This window comes from Lissotriton helveticus, chromosome 1_1 (genome assembly GCF_964261635.1).
Source record: "Lissotriton helveticus chromosome 1_1, aLisHel1.1, whole genome shotgun sequence".
Lineage (NCBI taxonomy): Eukaryota > Metazoa > Chordata > Amphibia > Caudata > Salamandridae > Lissotriton > Lissotriton helveticus.
Window position 1 is genome coordinate 1,683,778,054 of NC_136057.1, and position 20,664 is coordinate 1,683,798,717.

The following is a 20,664-nucleotide window of genomic DNA, read 5'->3' on the forward strand; positions in this document are numbered from 1 at the left end:
TCACTCTGTTTCCTGCTTTCCAGATGTATTAATTTTTACATTGTCTTTTTTTAATCTCACCACTTAACTTTTCCCCTACATCTTTCCCATTAATCTTTTACTTGCCCGTAGATATTTTCCTCCCCTTCCCTTTATCCCTCGCGCCCATTATCCGCCTCTTCTGCCCCTTCTCTTGTACTCTTTCTTCTTCCCTGCAGTTTCTTCACCTCTTGATTGTGCTGCTCTTTTTGTGCTTCGACAGGTACCTCTTTTGGACGGAATGGGGCCAGTACCCACGCATTGAGCGCTCTCGCCTTGATGGCACTGACCGAGCTGTGCTGGTGAACATCAGCATTAGTTGGCCAAATGGAATCTCAATAGATTATGAGGTATGACCGTGAGCTTTTCCTACAATCATTGAAGTGATCTGAATACTGTTCGTCATAAGCCATTCTTTTGTTAGCGTCTTCCTGGGAAGATGTTTTTAGGCTGCGGTTTAGCACATACGAAAAGGATAAAGGTGTTGCCAAAAACTCTGAATACATCTCTTAATGATTATTTCTTACCCAATCTCCATTTTACTACAGTCATGCTCAATATTTGCTTATTTTCTGTAAAACCTGAATATTGACACAATAAAACACAACTTGTACTTGTGAAGCGTTTTTTCCAGAATGCTAAGCAATTTGCATCATTGTGCTCATCGTCCCCTGCTGGTTCACTTTTGTTAGTTCGTAGAGAAAGTAAACTTCATGATTTGATCATCAAGGAACTTAGGTGTAAGTTTTGCAGTTTTTGTTAAAGTTTTGGGTGCTGCTGTCTAAAGAAACAGTTTCCTGTCCTGCAGGCAGTGATTCGCAGACCCTAGGATGTGCTGCTTACAGACTGAAGCAACCCTTTGACCGCAGTTAAATAGCGTTCAAAAGGTGAACGCCCCGAACACAAACTCTGAATCCTAAGGCTAGTAGTTTAACAGATGCATTTGTAGTGTGAGATGATTTTTATGACACGCATCACACCACAAACACACACATCTCTCTCTCCTCTTCCACCCTGGCCTGCGACCATCCTGCAGTCAAAGCTGACGGAGTCCACCCGCACAAAGCATTAGAGTTTAGTGAAGATCTATTATTTAAATAAGACCTGGCTGCCTTATTTATCAGTTCCACAGTGAGTGTTCATTTTGCTGTTCTACAGTTTTTCCTATTTTCTTTTTTGTGTTCACCGATTGCAGGCAGGAAAATTATACTGGTGTGACGCGCGGACAGACAAGATCGAGCGGATAGATCTGGAGACCGGAGAGAACCGAGAGGTGGTTCTGAACAATAACAACATGGACATGTTCTCAGTGTCTGTCTTTGAAGACTATATTTACTGGAGTGACAGGTACACGTTAACACCTGGGTGATGCTTCGGTGCTGCTGTTAAACTTTTGGTTGCTAAAAATTCGTATTTAAATTCATGGAGAGCTTGACTGATTATCCTTGTTTCTCCACAAATTTCTTGTAAACTCTCTCAATATTTTCAAAGCTTTTCCCTTGAATACTGTTAAATCTTAGGCATTTGTGTGGTACACATTTAACCTGACTGTCCCAGAATGCAAAGTAAGGTCTAACAAAACAAGCTTGCCCTCGTTCTGGGATCACTGTTGTGTTGCTGGTGAATTACTAGAGAACTGGGAACAGGCAGGCAGTATGCCTGCTATGTCACTGTTTGCTTTACATCCTGTGGAATTGTCCTTAAAGCACATGCCATGATAAACAAGCCAATGATAAAGTGAAAACGGTGTTGGCTATTTGAAGCTGGATTAAGAAGTGATTGGCGCATGATTTTTGAGCTCTGGTTACAAACTGCTTTTCTGTCTGCTGACCTCGTAGCATCTAGTCTTCAAAAAAGCACTACAAGAACAGATTGTGTGTTTTCAGTCCGCTCCCTTCATCTTTTGTGGTGTTTATGATTTGATGTTGCGTGGATGGGTTCATCAAGGCCATGTAGTTTGTCTCCTTGATATGTTTGCATTAGGGTATACCTTTGTGCTAGACTGAAGATGCAACAGGATGTCATCTTCTATTTAAGTAATCTTTTTATTGCTTTTTTTAATGACAAAACACCACTCCTGATAAAGAGCATAGTAGTACATATCCGTTCAACACCCAATCGTAGTAGAATTTGCGCCCTCCTGATAAGATACTGAGCTTCAACAGTTACATAGCTCTTTGGGTGAGCCTTGCACAGTGGTAGACAGCAATGCACCACTCCCCCCTCCCCCCCGCATTTCTCATGATCCCCTAACCCTTATGTGTTTATTGGGGCATCCCCAGGCCTCCTACACAAGGCTTTTCCTGCACACAGCAGAAGTCCATTTCAGCCCTCCAGGCACCCAAGGTTGGAGCCGAGCTATCACTAGGCCCAGTCTCAGCAGTGTCCAAGCAGGTGAGAGACCCTATAGTATGAGAATAGATCGGCCATTACCAAGCAACCGTTGTAGGTGGACTTGCCGCACTTGACCAACGCTGATTAATGATATGGGCATGTATGATGGTCCACTTTGCGAACCAGGACCATCAGGGATTCCTCTAAGGCGTGGGGGAGATTTCCTGTTTCTTCTGCCTCTGCATATACATTTAGCAGGAGGTGAGTGAGAATGTGGTGTTGGCAGGGAAAGAACGCCGTGGTGAGGCCCTTGGGGTCGGGACCCTTGCTCTGTGAGAGAGACTGCCTCTGCTATTTCCTCTGCTGTGAGTGAGTTTTCGAGAGTGAGGTGTTATTTCGCCCACATCCTCAGTAGTTTGAGGCCAGAGAGTTACGCATCAATCTATTCCATTGGGCAGCCGGGGTTTGTTCATTTCATAAAGCATAGCACTCAGGGAATGCCTTCGCTATCTTGTTAGGTTTATTTATTTATTTATTTACTCAAAGTTTTATATAGCGCGGACAAGATCTTTACAGATATCAGAGCGCTTCACAGAGACAGCGGTAGGGGCAACAGGACTGAACAGAACTAATGGGAGCAGTATAATAGTCACTAACATAATAGGATAACAGTAATGTACAGAAAACATACCAATATACAATCAGATAACAAGTAATATAAGAAGGCGCAAAGTCATTGATCCCGCTACAATAGAGTTCAGGTAAACTTTGGATGTAGGGATGGCTTATACCAATTTCTTAGGATAGAGAGAACAAGGGGTGGGGGCATCAAGAGGGTGATTCAACAAACTAAAGTGTATAATATAGTGGTCAGTAGTAGGAGAGTGGCATAATAGTGTCACAATCAAGTAAGAATATAGTGCCAAGAGACAATCAGGTAATCAATAATACAAAGCGATGCAGAGTCTCTGATCCAACACCTATAAAGTTCAGGTGATCTTGGCCATAAGGATGGTTTTCACCTCTTTCTTGAAGAATGCAGCGGAGGAGATAAGCCTTGTTTCAGGAGGGAGTGCGTTCCAGATCCTGGGTGCCATTCCTGAGAAGGAGCGCTTGTATGTTTTTTCCTTCCGGAATCTACGAGGTTTCAGGAGTAGATTTTTTGTACTTCTATTGGATCTCGAACCTCCTGATATAGACAACTTTTGAGCGAGGTAGTTGGGTGCCTTGTGGTGCACGGCCGAGTGTGTCATAACGGCAATTTTTAGCTGTATTCTGGCTTCAAAAGGCAGCCATTTTAGAGATTTTAAGTCTGGGGATATATGCGAATGTTTTCTTGAGCCAGTAATGAGTCTCGCGGCAGCGTTCAGGGAGGCTCTTAGGGGTGCTGTTGTGGATAGCGGGAGTCCGCTGAGGGCCACAATTCCATAGTCTATGCGAGGGATGACTAAAGCTTGTACAGCAGTTTGGAAGTCCTTGGCTGGGAGGAAGGGTTTAAGTTTCCTCAGTGTGTTGATTTGGAAATTAGCTCCTTTTGTGGCTTTGCTAACGTGCTGTTGCATGTTGAGCTTGGCGTCGAGTGTGATGCCTAGGGATTTCGCAGAATCCACGATGGTAGGTTGGACATTGAGTGCTGTTAGGTTATTAAGCCAGATTTGGGTGGTGGTAATTTTCGCCGGAGGTGAGATGAGTAGGAACTCAGTTTTCAGAGCATTTAGTTTGAGGTGATTATCGGCCAACCAAGATTGAGTGTTACTAAGTGTGGAATTCAGAAGTTTGATGTCTTCCGGGGATCGTAGCTTTAGGTAAAGTTGTGTGTCATCAGCGTACATATGGAATTGTACATTGGATGCTTGGAGCAAGGTGGCGAGAGGTTCCATGACGAGGTTGAACAGTGTGGGGGAGAGGGAAGATCCTTGTGGGACACCTAGATCTGCTGGCACAGGTGTAGATAGCACATTGTCGATCTTGAACTTCTGAGACCGGTTGTGAAGGAAGGAAGTAAACCATTTGAGAACAGTTCCCGATAGACCCATTCTAGTGCTTAGCAGCTCCAGTAAGTTCTCGTGTTTGACCGTGTCAAATGCTGAAGAGAGGTCAAGAAGGATGAGGAGGCAGGACTCATTGCGATCAAGGATTTGGAGGGCGTCATCAATTATGTGCGTCATAGCCGTTTCCGTGCTATGTTTCGCTCGGAAGCCTGATTGATGAGGGTTGAGGAGGTCAAATTGGTCAATGTGTTTTGTTAGTTGGAGTTGGACACATTTTTCCAGCAGTTTGGCCAGGGTGGGGATATTGGTGATAGGGCGGTAATTGTTCAGGTCAGACGGGTCAGCTGTAGGTTTCTTGAGTATAGGTTCTGTGTGTGAGGTGCCCAGGTTTCCGCAATTGATGTCACGTGGTAGTACTTGTCTGGTGCCTGGCACACCAGGGCATGTCATAAAGACAGTGTGTCATTTAATAAGAACCCTTCCAAGTTTGTTTTATTTAGCTTATATGATAACACATTGTTAAATTTATGTTTGGTTTGTCAAAAGTATCTCCTATGCAATACTTTGCTGTGCATGGCTTTTAATTTCACTGCTCTGTAAAGTGCACTATTCTTCTTCGGACTCCTTTTTGTAATTCTGTTTTTCAAGGGTAAAGCTTAAGCTGCCATTTCGATCAGTTTGGTAAAAGATATTTTCTGCCAGCTTATGTTTTGTAGCCCAAGATGTTGGCCTCTTTATGGGATGTTCTTTCTAGGGCAGCTGGAGGAACATACTTTGCTACCCAACGATTACAAAACACTTGCTGTAAACAAAGCTTGGGCCACTGTACTATATACTATACCAGTCCAACTTAAGTGCAATTTTTGCTGTCCATGTGTTGATTGTACGGTTATATATCTAATCAGCTCGGCCTAGTTAAACTTTGCTATCCAATGTTATGAGGTGTAATGTTTGTGGGAGTTTTCTTCCAACATTTACATTCCAAAAAACAGGAGACTTTGCAACGTGAACTGTAGACCTCCATCACTTTCACATTGTGTCTTTGCTGTAGGACTCACGCCAATGGTTCCATCAAGCGAGGAAACAAAGAAAACGCTACTGATTCCCTGTCTCTCCGGACCGGCATTGGTGTTCAACTTAAGGATATCAAGGTGTTTAACCGAGACCGACAGAAGGGTATGTCATGCTGACCAGTACCCAGGCAAATTAAGTCGTTTATAGTTATTCCATTCCAGCTGGGTAGGTTTCTGGGAAATGTTGGAAAGTAGTCAGGCTTTTATCGTTTCTTAATGGTTTAGTGGCCCTAAAGGATCGAGAGTGATTGTGACAGTAGGGAGATCCGAGTGTGAGTATGCCACCTTGTGCTGTTGTCATGGCACCATGTTTCTATATGAGTGCTTTCCTTTTCTAAATCATTTTAATCAGGTATGTTAGTGTAGTCAGAGAAAACCTAAAATAGGTCTCATGAGCAGCAGTAGGTTGCCAAATGAAAGCCGACGACTGTAAATGGGTAATCATGTCTAGTTGCTGGAGATGGAAACTTTAGATTTCTGTGGGTGTGATGGAGTCATGCCATATTTTCAGGATCAACACTATATAAATTAGTTTGTTGCATTGTATGCTAATGGATCTGTTTGGTATAGACTCAGTTTGGCATGGATCTGGATCTACGTGGGGGCACCCTTGAAGGTAAAGCATGCGTGGCGGGGTGACACCAGGGGGCTGAGAAGGTTGCCTATTATCCGGATTCTGAGTGTAGCTGTAACTAAGGGATAAGTCGGTTATTGACATTTGGTGATCCGAATTAAGGTTATCGAAGATAAGGAAGGCTACATTATTAAATTCATAAAAGCCTTAATTTGTATGCCTTAACTGGACACACAAATAATCCAGAGGGTTTTGGCAGCCCAAAAAAATACCCTGTATTCCAAACATAAATAGAAAGGTGAAACGGTACTGAATGATCTAATTTCTTCGTAACGAAATGTAATCCCCAGGAATAAAAAAAAAATTCTGTCAAAAGGAGTTAATTTTTTGGTACTAGTGCTATTTTATAGTTGTTCTTTTACTCACAATAAAAAATCTCTGGATGTTTCGCACTTTGGGAAGCGGTTGTTGTAGTAAACCTTTGTTTTCATCTGTTGAACACAGGGACCAACATATGTGCTATAAACAATGGTGGCTGCCACCAGCTGTGCCTGTACCGTGGCGGTGGGGAACGAACCTGTGCCTGTGCCCATGGCATGCTCTCTGAAGACAGTGTCAGCTGCCGAGACTACGATGGCTACTTACTCTACTCGGAGCGGACAATACTAAAGAGCATACACCTAACGGATGAGAACAATCTCAATGCCCCTATCAAGCCTTTTGAGGATCCCGAGCACATGAAAAATGTAATTGCGCTGGCCTTTGACTATCGCTACAGCGCCAAGGGCAGCAACCGCATCTTCTTCAGTGACATCCACTTTGGCAACATCCAGCAGATCAACGATGATGGCTCAGGGCGGCGGACAGTGGTGGAAAGTAAGTACATTGTTACAAATTTTTGTTTTCGACTGGGTCTTTTTGATATTAACTATTAGCAAAATAACTAAATCCATAATGCTTCTTTACGTAATTTACAAAAAACAAGGGGGAGGTAGAGTAAATAAAGAAGGATTCCTACTCCACAGACTTACTTACATAAACAAAAAGAATCCAACTAAGGTCAGAGGGGAGTGTTCACCACAGTGGTGTGGGAGCACTTAGTGTTTTGTAAAATACCCCTCATACACCAAAAGGCCCCTTGGAGTCATGCTTCATCATCGGGGTCTTCGCACCCCTCTATCGGGATGCGGCGTGCTACGACCTACGACTACGCGGGAGCACTTTTTAGATTGACTATATGTGGTGCATGTGTGTGGGGATGTTATTATGTGAGTGGGGGGACGTGGTAGAAGGTTAAAAAATACCTGGCTTGTGAGTATAATGAAATTTTGTTTATTTCTAACTCCGGCCTGTACTGTTAAAAGAAGTGCAGTGCGAGGTCAGGTCTGTCGTGTTAATGGACAGGACCTCAGGTGTGCGTCGACATGTTTCGGAGCCGGAGCTCCTTCTTCAGGACGGGGGCACAACTTCCCCACCTTACACACGTTTCATTAATATTACCAAAATGTATTGATGTTGATAAAAAGTGAAAAATAGTAAAAATTATGTGTAGTACTTAAGGCTATGGTGTGCCTACAGCGGTCTGTTACACGTTCATTACGTAATTTGACATTGAACATCCAAAACATCACCACTTTTACCTTCATATATTTTGTTTTGCCTTTTGTCCACTACTCATGAGCACTGCGTCACTTTGCACAGTTGGTATAACCTCGTGTTCTGGTTTCTGATTGTGTTGCCCTAAAATATGCTTGTCACAACTGAAAATATAGTTATGGTCCTACATCATTACTATGTAACATTATTTTTGGGATATTGATAATCCTGGTTGATTAAGTTAGTGAGCCCTAAAAGTTGTAAAAATGTTTTTTTGCGAATGATTAAAAGGGTGAATTGTTTGTATGTATCAGTGGCGTAACAAAACGTGAGTGGGCCCCCCTGCAAAATACTCTGAAGGGGCCCCTCACACTCACATCAGTAGGGGCTGAGGGGGCCCCCTCCAGTATGGGTAACCTGGGGGCCCACCGCACCGTGGGGGCCTTTGGTACTCCCCTGCCGAAAGCAAACTCTCCTCAGTCCTGTTACTTGAAATAAACATATTACAGACAGTTTGATAATCCCCGTCATAATAGTCTGAAAATTGAATGGACCAGCCTAATGTCTGCCTGGCGGTACAAAAGGGGGTAGTGATGGACGGAAAATCTGAACCATTCAAACACTCACCCCCAGTCAACATATCTGGGTTTAATCCATCACCGTTCTTTAGCCCACTCTGCCACCCCAGTTCAGACATGGCCATATGCAAATCAGTCTGACCCTGTGCCTCATGGGAACATTCCAGCCCGAACTGCCAAGCCATGCCTTCCCTGGACCGGAATCAAGCTTCCTAGGACCTGTTTCTGACATTCCAGCTGTCTTCAGCCAGGCTTGCTTGAATCCAGTGGCAAAATGAGCAAGGGACTTAACGTCTGAGCATACCCTGCCAACTTATGGCGAGCAAATCGGTACAAAAGGGGGTGGAAGCTTGTTTCCGGTAGCCAGAGTCACCCTACGGTCCCACCCCAGACTTTTCTTGGCTGCCTGCCAAACATGCACCGAATGCTTGGTTGGGCTGGTGAGGTGGTCCTTTCCGACTCTTGAATAGAGCGCACGTTGGTAGTTCCCTCCCGGAAGTACCCAATGACCCATCGCATAGCCCGGATCACCCGCGGTCTGTAAGTGCCATGATTAATGGCTGCCAAATGAGCTGCCCAGTAATATTTTTTAAGATCCAGGAGGGCGATACCCCCATCGTACCAGGTGAGATCCAGTTTAGGAAGCGCTATCCGTGGCTTCCCATTCCAGAGTAGGCAGCGTTGTAGACTCTCAATTTCTTTAAAGTAGCTTGCGGGGACTAAATCCAGTAAGGACACCATTTTGAATAGGGATGCTCTGCCCAGCATCGGGAGTGGGAGCATCATCCAATGCTCCGAATCCTTCTTCAATCTCTGTAAGGGGGATTAGGTTCTTAGCAAATCCATCTGCGGGATCAGAGGTGATGTAGATGCCTAGGTATTTGAAAACCTTGTGTGGAGATCTGTATTGAACAATTCCTGGGAAGGCTCGTGAGGGGCCCCTTGAGGACGTACAATACTGATTTGACCCAATTAATCGGGTACCTTGAGTATCTTCCAAAGATGGCGAAGATGTCAAACACTGCTGTGAGAGAGGCCTTTGGGGACGTTAAAAACAATAAAATGTTGTCCGTATACAAGGAGATGCGGTACTCCTGCGCTTCAGCCCATTTAAAACCTCAAATCACCGGGTCCCTCTGCACCCAGGATGCCAGGGGTTCCAGGGCCAGGGCAAAAAGTAGGGGAGAGAGCGGGCATCCCTGACTGGTCCCTCTATTAAGTCCGAACACCACAGACCTTTTGTTGTTTACAACTGTCTAGGCTAAAGGTTTCGAATAGAGGAGTCTCACCCATTGGATGAAATGGGGCCCAAACCAATTTTCTCAAGAACCACAAATAAATACGGCCATTTGAGCATATCGAATGCCATGGAGGCATCCAGAGATACCAATACCGCCTGCTCCTGTATGGTTGCCACCCTTCTTATCACCCTGTGTACCCTGTGAAGTTTCAAGGCAGTGTTGCACTGAGGCATGAAGCCAGATTGATCTGGGTGTACCAGACTATTAATGACTTTGACCAGTCTCTTGGCAAGAAGTTCATCTAAGATCTTAGGATCAGCATTCAATAAGGCGATTGGCCTGTAGGAAGAACAGGCTGTCCGGATTTTGCCTGCCTTGTGGATCATTACTAGGGTAGCTATCCTTTGGTCACGGGGCAACTCCCCGAGCTCTTTACTCTCCGCAAACATTTTACACAGGTTGGGGGGAAAGGATATCCGTCCTAAATTTATGTACTTAAATCAGGAGGCCGTTGGGCCCTGGTGCCTTCCCCGACCTGAGCCCTCTAATAGCCTGAGCCACCTCATCTGCCGTGAGCGCCCCTTCTAGATACTCCAGCTCTGACGCTGATAGTTTAGTTAGAGTAATGTCTCGTAGGAGATCAAGAGAGTCATGTGTTGTGTAGGGGTTCTGTGAGGAATAGATCTGTTCAAAGTGGGCAGCAAATGTGTTAGCTACTTCCTGGGGATCCGTGATCGTATGGTCTGCTTTGTCAATAAGTTCTGGCACAAGCCTGCTCGCCAGCTTTTGTTTGTCTAAACACGCAATCAACTTCCCAGCCTTGTCCCCTTGATCATATATCCTGCCTAGCGTCTCTTTTCCCAATGCCGTGGCTCTGTCCGTCACCAAGGCCCTGTAACTATCTCTTTTCAATTGTAGTGCGTGTAAGGTGTCTGGGCTGGCTCCCTCCACAAGTTCCTCTTCCATTCGAAGGATCTCCGACTCTAGTGCTTCCTCCTCCCTGACCTTTTCCTTCCTCACCCCCGCTATTTGGGAAAGGGCCTGACCACCGTCTTGAAATAAATCAAGATTTTAAACTTATCCATGAACAAGCATTTGCAAATTCAATGAATTTGACACTTGAAAAACATTTTCAAGTAAAGAAAATACAGAGTGGAATGTGGTTGCTTAAGGGTTGCTTTGGACGATAAACTCCGACAGGGAACCAGTCAAGGGGACATGCAAGTTCGTATGAAACAGTTAGCTTAACAAGAAAAACAGTCTTCAGTCCAGTTCCAGTGCCATTGGTCCCTTGCCTTTGAATTATGGAGTGGTCATGATGCAAGGGATACAGGATGCTGAAGATGCCCTGCAGACGACGGGGGTCTTCTTGGTGCCACTTGTTGTCTACAGTTCTGGTGTGGCGACTTTGGCAAGCGGGGTCGATGTCCAATCACCACTGGAATACTGTTCACCGGGCACAACAAACTCAGTGGTTTCCCTCTTTTGGTGATAACGTTAGACAATCAAGCTGCAATCCAATGACTCTCCTGGGTCCAGCATACTTGGTTGCAACTTTTGAGCATCTGGTCTCTGTCTCCCTGACTGCATTGTGATGAGTAGCAAAAATCCGGTGATCTGGGGTACCAGCTTGCCCAGGCAGGCTTCTTCAGCTTTTGCCCTGTGCTGTGAATAGGAAGACAGCCAACTGACCTTTGAAGTCTCTGCTTCTGACTGGGCTGAGGGGACGACTTCTCCACGAGCAAGACAAAGAAGGCACAGTCCTTTCCTTTGCTAGCCCAAGGAGCAGCAGGAGCAGTCCAACTTCGGTACAGCTTCTTTGCTGGTTGCAGGCTCAGCAATACAGTCTTTCTTCGGTTCTCTCTTCAAGTCAAGCGAGATCTGTGTTCAGGGTGCCTCTTTTATGCCCAGAAAGTGTCCTTGTTGGAAAACGAGGCAGTATCTGTGAGGCCTGCACAAATAACATGACACATTTGTCCTTCACTGGGAAACAAACACCCTAGGGCAGCGCCTGACTCTCAGAGGGTAGCGTTGCAGAGCAGTCTGAGGCTTACTCAAGGGAGGTGGTGTGGGCTAGTAATCGCCATTTGCAGGTGCGCAAAAATAATACTCAATAATTGATTGTCCAGTCTGTACTTTGCTTTATAAAAGTAAGAGTACATTTATTAAACACACACACCACTCAATACTATGCACCAATTTACAAATATACATAAGCTGATGGAATTACTTTGTGACATTGCATAACATCTCCTTGTTCCTCCTGCAGCAAGAAAAGACTTCACATTGAGGATAAACAACATGAGACATGTTTATATTGCCTCTACCCTCACCACCAGGCAAAGGACTGCAAAATATGTCAGACCTTCTCCAACAAGACCCTCAAGGACCGAGAAGGTCGACTTCTGTTGTGGCTCAACAGGCTCAAGACCAAGACTGATGACTTGGTGTCCGAAGGTGAGAGTGTGTCTGGAGTGTCGCATTTTTCCTTGAAGAGGCCAAGGGTTTCTTCCCCTAGCCCCACAGACACCCCTCCTATGAAGACTTCTAAAAAGTCCTCAGAGGGCAAGCCATCAGTGTCTGGCAAGGACCTGCCTGTCCCCGGGAAGCAGCCAATAGTCCCGGCGACGACAGCGTCGATGGTGCATTCAGCACAGAAAACCGTCTCAACGTCGACGACGACAGTGTCGACGACGACGGCCTCATCGGTTTCCTCCTCGACGACGAGGACGACGCCTTCATCGTCGGCGAGTAGACCTACGCCGTCGACCAACCCAGTCACTCCATCGACGACGAAGATATCGACGACGAGATCCTCGTCGAAGGCGACGACGACACCGTCGACGAGAACAACGCCGTCGACGAAGTCTACCTCGTCGACGAGGATCATCCCGTCGACGGTGGGAAAGCCGTCGACGACAAGTACACCGTCGACGGTGGGGACTTTACCGTCGACGAAAATGATGTCGAAGAAGACATCGTCGTCGCAGCCACCGTCGACGACGACTAAATTACCGTCGACGAAAATACCTACCACGACACCGTCGCTTCCAGCGTCGACGTCGACAGGACCCTGGAAGGAGTCTGCACTCCTATCCCACGCCATGGATGCCTTTCCGCCGCAAGTGAGCCATGTCACTGTGAAAATTACTAAACGGCCTATTACGCCGCAGCAGACCTCGCCCGGTAGGATACAACAACTTCCTCCGGCCTGTCTACTACAAGGTCAGGAGTCGGACGAGGACTCCTTTACGCAGGCTACTAGTCCATCGGACCTAGTCCTGAAATGCCAAACCACAGACGAGGAGCCGGAAGAGGAGGAAGACCTTCTACAACAACAGGTCCAACTTCCATCCCAGACACAGGTTACTCCTATGGTGTGTCTCCCCCCATCCATCGTCTCGGACCTACAATTCCTCATCCAGGATTATAAGGAAAGGTTCCCGGAGAAACATTCTGCGTCAGCACCTCCAGCTGCACAGGCGCCAGCTCCTTCATCTCGCCATAGACCAACTCCCCTGGTCATTGAGAAGACACAGGTACCAATTCAGGACGCTCCCTCATCTGATGATGAGGAGAGGGAACAGGAGGAAGGTGAAGTCGATGACGACCAGTCGGACCCGGATGCAGACCAAGATTATGTGGCACATTCTCCAGCCTCTCCGGATCCACAGACCTCGGAGTCTCCACCCGCGGACATCGGTGGATTCCACAACATCATTGAGCGGGCTGCCAAGAGGTTCCATATGTCCATGGAAACTCAGGAAACTGAATGCTTCCTTTATGACTTCAAGGAGCCCACTAGGAAGACTTCAAGATCAATCCCCATAATTGACTACATCTGGAAGCAGGGCAAACAAATCATGCAAGCACCTGCTTCTATTCAGGTGGTGGTGCCCAGGCTTGATAAGAAATACAAGGCCACCTCCACGGCACCGGCATGCCTGACAGGTCACCCCAAACCAGATTCCGTGGTGACTCAAGCGGCGCAGAAGAACTCACGAAATCCAGCCTCGCCTCTATCGACGCCACCTATCTGAAAGAAACAGGTTAGTATTAGATTCCTTACCTTAGAATATCCCCAGGCACCTTATCTTTCAAATCTGCCGGAGGATGTCAGAGAGGGGGCACATTCACTTCTCTTGGAAGGACAGACCTCTGCCTCAGAGCTCATCGATTGTGCCATTGATGCCGCCATGACTGGTTTCAGTCAACTGGCAGGGGCTGCAGTCCTGAGGCGACAGGGCTGGCTCAAGGCCACCACTTTCCGCCAGGAGGTGCAAACCAGGATATTAGATATGCCTTACGATGGCCAGCATCTGTTTGGGGAACAGATTGACGCGGCCCTTACCACCATAAAAAAGGACACGGATACTGCCAAGGCTCTGGGTACTTTACAATTCCGGACCCAGTCCTTTCGTGGCAACCGGGGAAGAGGCCAACCTGCATACAAAGGTTCCTATCAGAATCGGTCTTCGTACACATATTCACAGTCCAAGCCGCAGTTTCAACAGCGACAACCTCAACAAGGACGACAGTCTTCCTACGGCAAGTCCAATTACCGAGGAAGAGGCCAAAAACGACCTGCTGGCAACAGACAATGACTTGTCTCCCTCGCTAGCCCCTCCACCACTACATTCTTTAAGACTTGGAGGGAAACTGAAATACTTCCATCGCAATTGGCAAACTATAACAACGGATCGGTGGGTACTCCAACTCATTCGATTTGGACATTCCCTAGAATTTACCTCTATCCCCCCAACAACGCCACCGTGCCAGCGATCAGACAGGCACCTACGATTACTTCTTCAGGAAATAGCTTCCATGCTGCAGAAGGGAGCGATAGAGAGAGTTCCACGGGCCCACAAGAATCAGGGTTTCTACTCTCACTTCTTCCTAATCCACCAAAAAGGAAAGAAATGGCGACCAATCCTGGATCTCATGGCACTCAACGTGTTCCTAAAGAAACAATCGTTTCGTATGGTGACTCTGCAAGAAATCCTTGGTCTGCTGGAGAAAGGGGACTACATGACGTCCTTAGACCTCCAGGACGCCTACTATCATATACCTATTCTCAAAGGGCACAGGAAGTTCCTCAGGTTTGCGGTGGCAGGACAGCACTACCAATTTCGGGTCCTTCCATTTGGCCTCAAATCGGCCCGAGGATCTTTACCAAATGCCTCTCACCAGTGGCAGCATTTCTTCGTCAACGAGGCCACCAGGTGTTTCCATACCTGGACGACTGGCTGGTGAAGGCACCGACGGCGGCCGCCGCAGCCTCGTCCTCCAGCGCCTGTCTGGATATTTTCCACCGCCTAGGACTGACCCTCAACACCGCCAAGTCAACTCTGGAACCCACCAAGGTCATCACGTTCCTTGGAGCGACTCTGGACACGGACCGTGTCAAGGCTTTCCCCTCTCAGGAGAGAAAAATCAAACTCATCTCCTTGGCCAAGGCAGTGGCTTCGCGGAAGACTCTTCCGGTCCGCACGTTCAAGTCCCTCCTTGGCATAATGTCTTCATGCATACTGCTCATTCCACACTGCCGCCTAAAAATGCGTCCACTTCAGGAGGCACTGACAAAGCAATGGACTCAAGCCACAGGTTCTTTCGAGGACCGCATACGAGTCACTCGACCCATTATCAATCATTTGCAATGGTGGACATCTCTCCACCATCTGTCAAAGGGTCTGCCGTTCCTGCTCCCAGCAGAGCCACACGTAATAACTACGGATGCGTCCCTGGAAGGCTGGGGAGCAGTCCTCCAGGAACTCCAGATCAACGGCAAATGAACGACACAGGAAACCAAGCTCCATATCAATCTGTTGGAGTTACGGGCGGTTTTCCTGGCTCTACAGGCGTTTCTTCCACGCATTCGTCACTCCCCAGTGCTCGTCAGGACGGACAACACCACGAAGATGCACTACCTGAACAAACAGGGGGGGACGCGTTCCATCTCGTTATCTCGAGAATCGCAAAGAATCTGGAACTGGCTTCTGGCACATGGAATAGCGTTGAAAGCGGAGTACGTCCCGGGCAAGGACAACGTCTTGGCGGACGCACTGAGCAGGGAGAAGTCTCCTTCCCACGAATGGGAACTGGACAGGGAGGTGCTGGACCATATCTTCCAGGAGTGGGGCACCCCGAACATAGACCTCTTTGCCACCAGAGAGAACGCCAAATGCCCAAGCTTCGCAAGCAGGCATCACCACTCAGGAACCCTCGGGAATGCATTTTCCATCGCATGGCGCAACGTCTTTGCGTACGCCTTTCCGCCATTCCCACTGATACCCAGGGTTCTCAGGAAGATGAAATCGGAACCCTGCACTCTGATCCTCATTGCTCCGTCCTGGCCGAGGCAGCACTGGTTCACGGAGCTTCATCGCCTCTCTGCCAGGCCCCCTCTTCGCCTGCAGCAGTTTCCGGCCCTGATCACGATGTCTCAAGGGCAGATTCTCCACCCGAACCTGAGCTCTCTGAAGTTATCAGCCTGGCTCCTGAATACCGCGAATTCAGCCATCTGAACATCCCGCAGGATTGCAGAGATGTCCTTGCGAAAGCTAGAGCGGTCAGCACTAACAAAACCTACTCACTAAAATGGAAGCGATTCTGTTCTTTGTGTGTGGATCAAGGCTTGCACCCCTTCCATGCCACTCCACAGCAGCTGCTACCATACCTGTTACACCTTGCGCAGTCAGGCCTTGCGCATACATCCATCAAAGTGCATCTAGCGGCGATTTCAAGGTTCACAAGGACGGCTGCAGGCCCATCTTTGTGGGCGGACAGGCTCATCAAACAATTCCTAAAAGGTCTATTCAGGTCCTTTCCACGACCACGGCCTATCCCTCCATCGTGGCACCTCAATGTGGTTCTTCATCAACTAATGAAGCATCCCTTCGAACCCATCCATAAGGCTGAGATCAAGTTCCTCTCTTGGAAAACGGCCCTCCTCCTGGCACTAACCTCTGCCAGAAGGGTCAGTGAATTGCAGGCTCTATCCATTCAGGATCCTTTTCTTCAATTCAGAGAAGACAGAGTCATTCTGAGGACTAACCCTCGCTTCATTCCAAAAGTCCCCTCGGACTTTCATCTTAATGAACCAGTGGTGCTTAGATCGTTTTTTCCGAATCCTACCACGGCAGCTGAAAGAACTCTACATTCTCTAGATCTAAAGAGATGTCTTAAATTCTACATCGATAAGACACAACACTTTCGAAAGTCATCCCAGCTCTTTATTGCCTTTAGTAGACCAAGACTGGGCATGCCCCTCACAAAGCAGAGCATCTCAAGATGGATCTCTTCTGCGATCACCTTTTGTCACGACAAGGCCGGACGGCCTTTAGACTCACGAGTCAAAGCTCATTCGACTAGAGCCATGTCCACGTCTGCGGCGCTGTTCGCTGGAGTGCCGATATTGGACATCTGCAGAGCGGCGACATGGAAGTCCCCGCACACCTTCACCAGGCACTACTGCCTGGATACTGAGCTGATGAAGGATGCAGCAGTGGGACGAGCAGTGCTTCGCCATCTATTCCAGTGAGGTGAGCCCTACTACATCCCTCCATCCTTTACGGGTATGCACATTCTCTTACTGTATTTATATGCCATTGCATTTTGTGATTTATAGTCATGTGATATGTATTATCTACATGTTCATACCTGATATTCATACAGAATGTGCATAATGTATTGCTCGCTACTCTGATTCAGGCATGTGAATCTATGAAAGACACCCAAATACTGGATAAGAAATGCGTTACTTACCTGTAACTGCAGTTATCCAGTATTAGTGTCTTTCATAGATTCACATGCACCCTCCTGCCTCCCCTGGCTGGGCTCACCTTTCTCTCTAATGAGTTTACGCCTAACTAGCTTGGTGCATACGAAAATCTGAGAGACTTGGGCTCCTGGCAGGAAGGTTCTAGAAGGAGGTAGTAGCTGATTGGCTGTTTTACTTTATTTGGTCCTTTTTACAAAAGGACCCAGATAGGCCACCAAGGTGGGACCCTTGGGGCCTGCTCTGTTTGGTCCTTCCTGCAAAAGGACGTGGATAGGCTACTAAGGTGACACCTTTGGGCCTATTCTTTTCTATGTATGTCTCTAGGACATTACTTTTTATATACCGGAGGCTCCCGTCTCGACGACGGGGAATGATTCAGGCATGTGAATCTATGAAAGACACTAATACTGGATAACTGCAGTTACAGGTAAGTAACGCATTTCTTCTGCCCACTTCCAAGATGTCAGGACCCTACTCTCTTGGCATTTAAAGCTCAGCAGCCACCCTAGAGCTGAGAAACAGAGTTTTGTCAGTGTATCCCCCTCTCTATCCACCGACAAAAGAGCAGCTCTTGTAGAGTGTGATTGCCTTTTGCCCTGCAAAGGCAGCTTCCACTTTGAAGCTCACCTTTTGTGCCAATACCTCTTGTGGTTTCCTCCCATGAGGAAGTAACACCTTTTCCAGCGGAAGGCCTTTATTGTTCCCTGTCCTGGGAGTCATTCACACATCTCCCCAGGTGGGCAGAGGGCTGTGTCGTGGCTGGCCTCTACAAATAGCCTCTGGAAAAATTGGCAACAGAGGCAACTTTCTAAAAGTTACATGTGGCACAAGTTACTTTAATTTCGACTTGGGCATTGTAGGAAGCTGGCTCTTTATATTATAAAGCAATAGAGATATATCGTGCAAAGAGTCCAGGTGTTCCCTTACTAGTGAACCGGGGCTTTCTTTAGCAATCCCAAGGGATTCTAGGGGTTAGTGTGGTTGAGCAGCCTTGGGCTTATCCGAGAGGAGTGTTGGACATCTGTAAAATACTCACACAGTAAATAAGTGATGCACAAGACTCAATAACGCATATCTTTATATATATTAAGGCACCAAAATCAATTCGATCAGTAAAGTACATTTTGCAAGAGAAATACTTTTACGTTTAAAAAGAGACCGTGCATTTTTCAGGAGCTGCAATGTTAACCTATGGGAGGAAAAACAAGTATGGCATTCCGGTAGAGTACAGTGCCTTACGATATCAATGTCCTGGACTTAAGGTGAGTATGGGACTAGGTCCAAGGCAGCACCAGAAAGTCACCTCCTACGGCACTAGGGCATGTGGCTGCAGTGGTGCAATACAGCGTTGGGTGCCCAATGTTAGTCTATGGGGATCAGTATGCGTGAAAAGAGGCTACAGGTTTTGACTGGGAGGCCAGTTGGGCTGAACCAATAGGATGGGCCTCTTCTCCTCTAGCCAGGGGTGATGCGTGCAGATGGGTCATTAGGTGTTGGGTTTTTGTCTCCGGGAGCTTGCAAACAGAGGCTGCAGGCGGCATCAAGAAGTCCACAGTGTAGAAACCCATGGTGGGCTTCGAGTCTGGGATCCACATTGACACAGTTGGCCCACTTCAGCTCGGGCTGGGCAGCTCAAGTGCATTGGTGCTTTCCGGCATCGTATTTTCGTTGTCTTGGAGCATCACAGCTCAGTCTTTGGTACCTGCAAAATGCATTGGAGCTGTTCCACTGGAGTTCTTGGTTTCTGGGTGAATGACTGGCAGTTCTCCCAGGCTTTAAAGACACAACAGCTGCAGGGTAAGTAATCTTTTGGCAGAGTTGTCGAAGTCAGCATGCAGGCCGACAGTGTTGGCACCAAGTCAGTTGCTGGGGCTTCTGTTCTCGCTTCTTACGACTCATCCCATCTGTCGTTGTATTTCAAGTTGGCAGGATCTGCTCGTCTGGTGCCAGGGGCTCCCAAATACTGAATTTAGGGGTGTTGGGGGAGTGTACGGTAGTAGCCAATGAGCTACCTACCCCTGGGGTCATTACACACCCTATATTACCACCTCCTGTGGGAAGTGGGAATAATCCTGACCCAGATTTCCTAAATTGGCCATCACCAAGATGACTAACTTTGAAAAGTCTCCTCCACTTCCGTTAGGCCACCTTAGGGTCGGCACTAGCCTGAGGGTGGAAACACCTATTTGGCTAATTTCCCGTCTGTCCAAGAGCCAAAGGGCTCTGGATAAAAGGGGTCAGCTTCCTCTCCAGTGAGGGAAGCCAGATTTGCATGCCAGGGGTGGTGGGGTCTTTGAAACGCCCCTGCTTTTGAATGCTAATCTGCAGGTCATCCTGTGGGAGGGGTGTTAACACCCTTTGTTCGAGCAGGCTTTCTTTATGACCTCTTGAGAGCAAAGGTCCTCACCCTTGGTGGTCAGAAACGTCTCTCTGGTGGCAGGCTGGTGAAAACCAGTCAGTCAGCACATCAGTTGCTGGTAAGTTTTCAGAGAGCACCCTTATGGTGCCCTCTGTGTGCATGTATTAAATCCAACACTGGCATCAGTGCTGGTTTACTAAAATGAGATGTTTGGCACCAAAAATCCCTATTTTTAGGGAAGTCCTCGTGTAGCTGGAGAACCCATTTTCACCAGTGTCAAGCACTTGTACTTAAAATAGCTTCCATGTTCACTTGTGCTGGTAGCAAAAGATCTGACGTGCACAGGGGCAGATCTGCTCATGCAGATATGTCCTCTCACGTAGTATAGTTCACCCTGCCTCGGGGCGACTGTAAGGTCTCTCTGTCGGGGTGACTTACCTATACCCAAATATTGGGGAGTCCCATCAGGCTAGATTCAGCTCTGGTTCCCAGGACAATGCTCCTCTGACTGCCCCTCAGCGCTGCTCCGATGATAGTGGTATCACTCCCCAATATTTGGCGCAAAAGCTCATGAGGCACTGTAACTTACGAAAAAAGTCCATTTAACCGCCAACTGGGCGCTAGGACTTCGTGCTGAACAACACGATAGGTACACATACACCTATAGTTTAATTTTTAATTTTTGTATAATACACTTTAAAACATACACACATGTGAGTATGGTGGGGAATTTTGTGCTTTCCCGTCCTGAAGGAGTTGGATACTCCGAAACATGTCCATTTCGACGCACTTAAGAGATAGCTGTACATAATTTTACAGCAGTAACCTCGCAGAGCACCCCCTTTTTTAACAATACCAGCCGGGGCGTAATTAAAGTCTTTTTTTTCCTCACGTGCCAGGTATTTTTTAATTATCACTCTCACCACTCACGTTCTATACCCCACACACTACCACACATAGTCCACACTTAAGTGCTCCCGCGTATTCGTAGGTCGCAGCATGCCGCACTCCGTAGAGGGGTGCGAAGACCCCAATGATGGTAGATTGACACCAAGGGTCCTTTTAGTGTGTGAGGGGTACAAAAACAACACTGTGTGCTCCCCACCACAGTGTGGACCAC

General features: G+C 47.3%; 1 protein-coding gene across 1 annotated transcript in view; it reads left to right on the top strand.

Moving 5' to 3' along the window:
- Nucleotides 1–20,664, top strand: part of LRP1 (LDL receptor related protein 1) — a 1,472,234-nt gene that overhangs the window by 622,048 nt on the left and 829,522 nt on the right. The window contains 4 exon segments of the mRNA XM_078688974.1: nucleotides 242–368; nucleotides 1,214–1,365; nucleotides 5,395–5,519; nucleotides 6,495–6,866. Coding sequence (XP_078545100.1) covers nucleotides 242–368; nucleotides 1,214–1,365; nucleotides 5,395–5,519; nucleotides 6,495–6,866 — 776 coding nt within the window.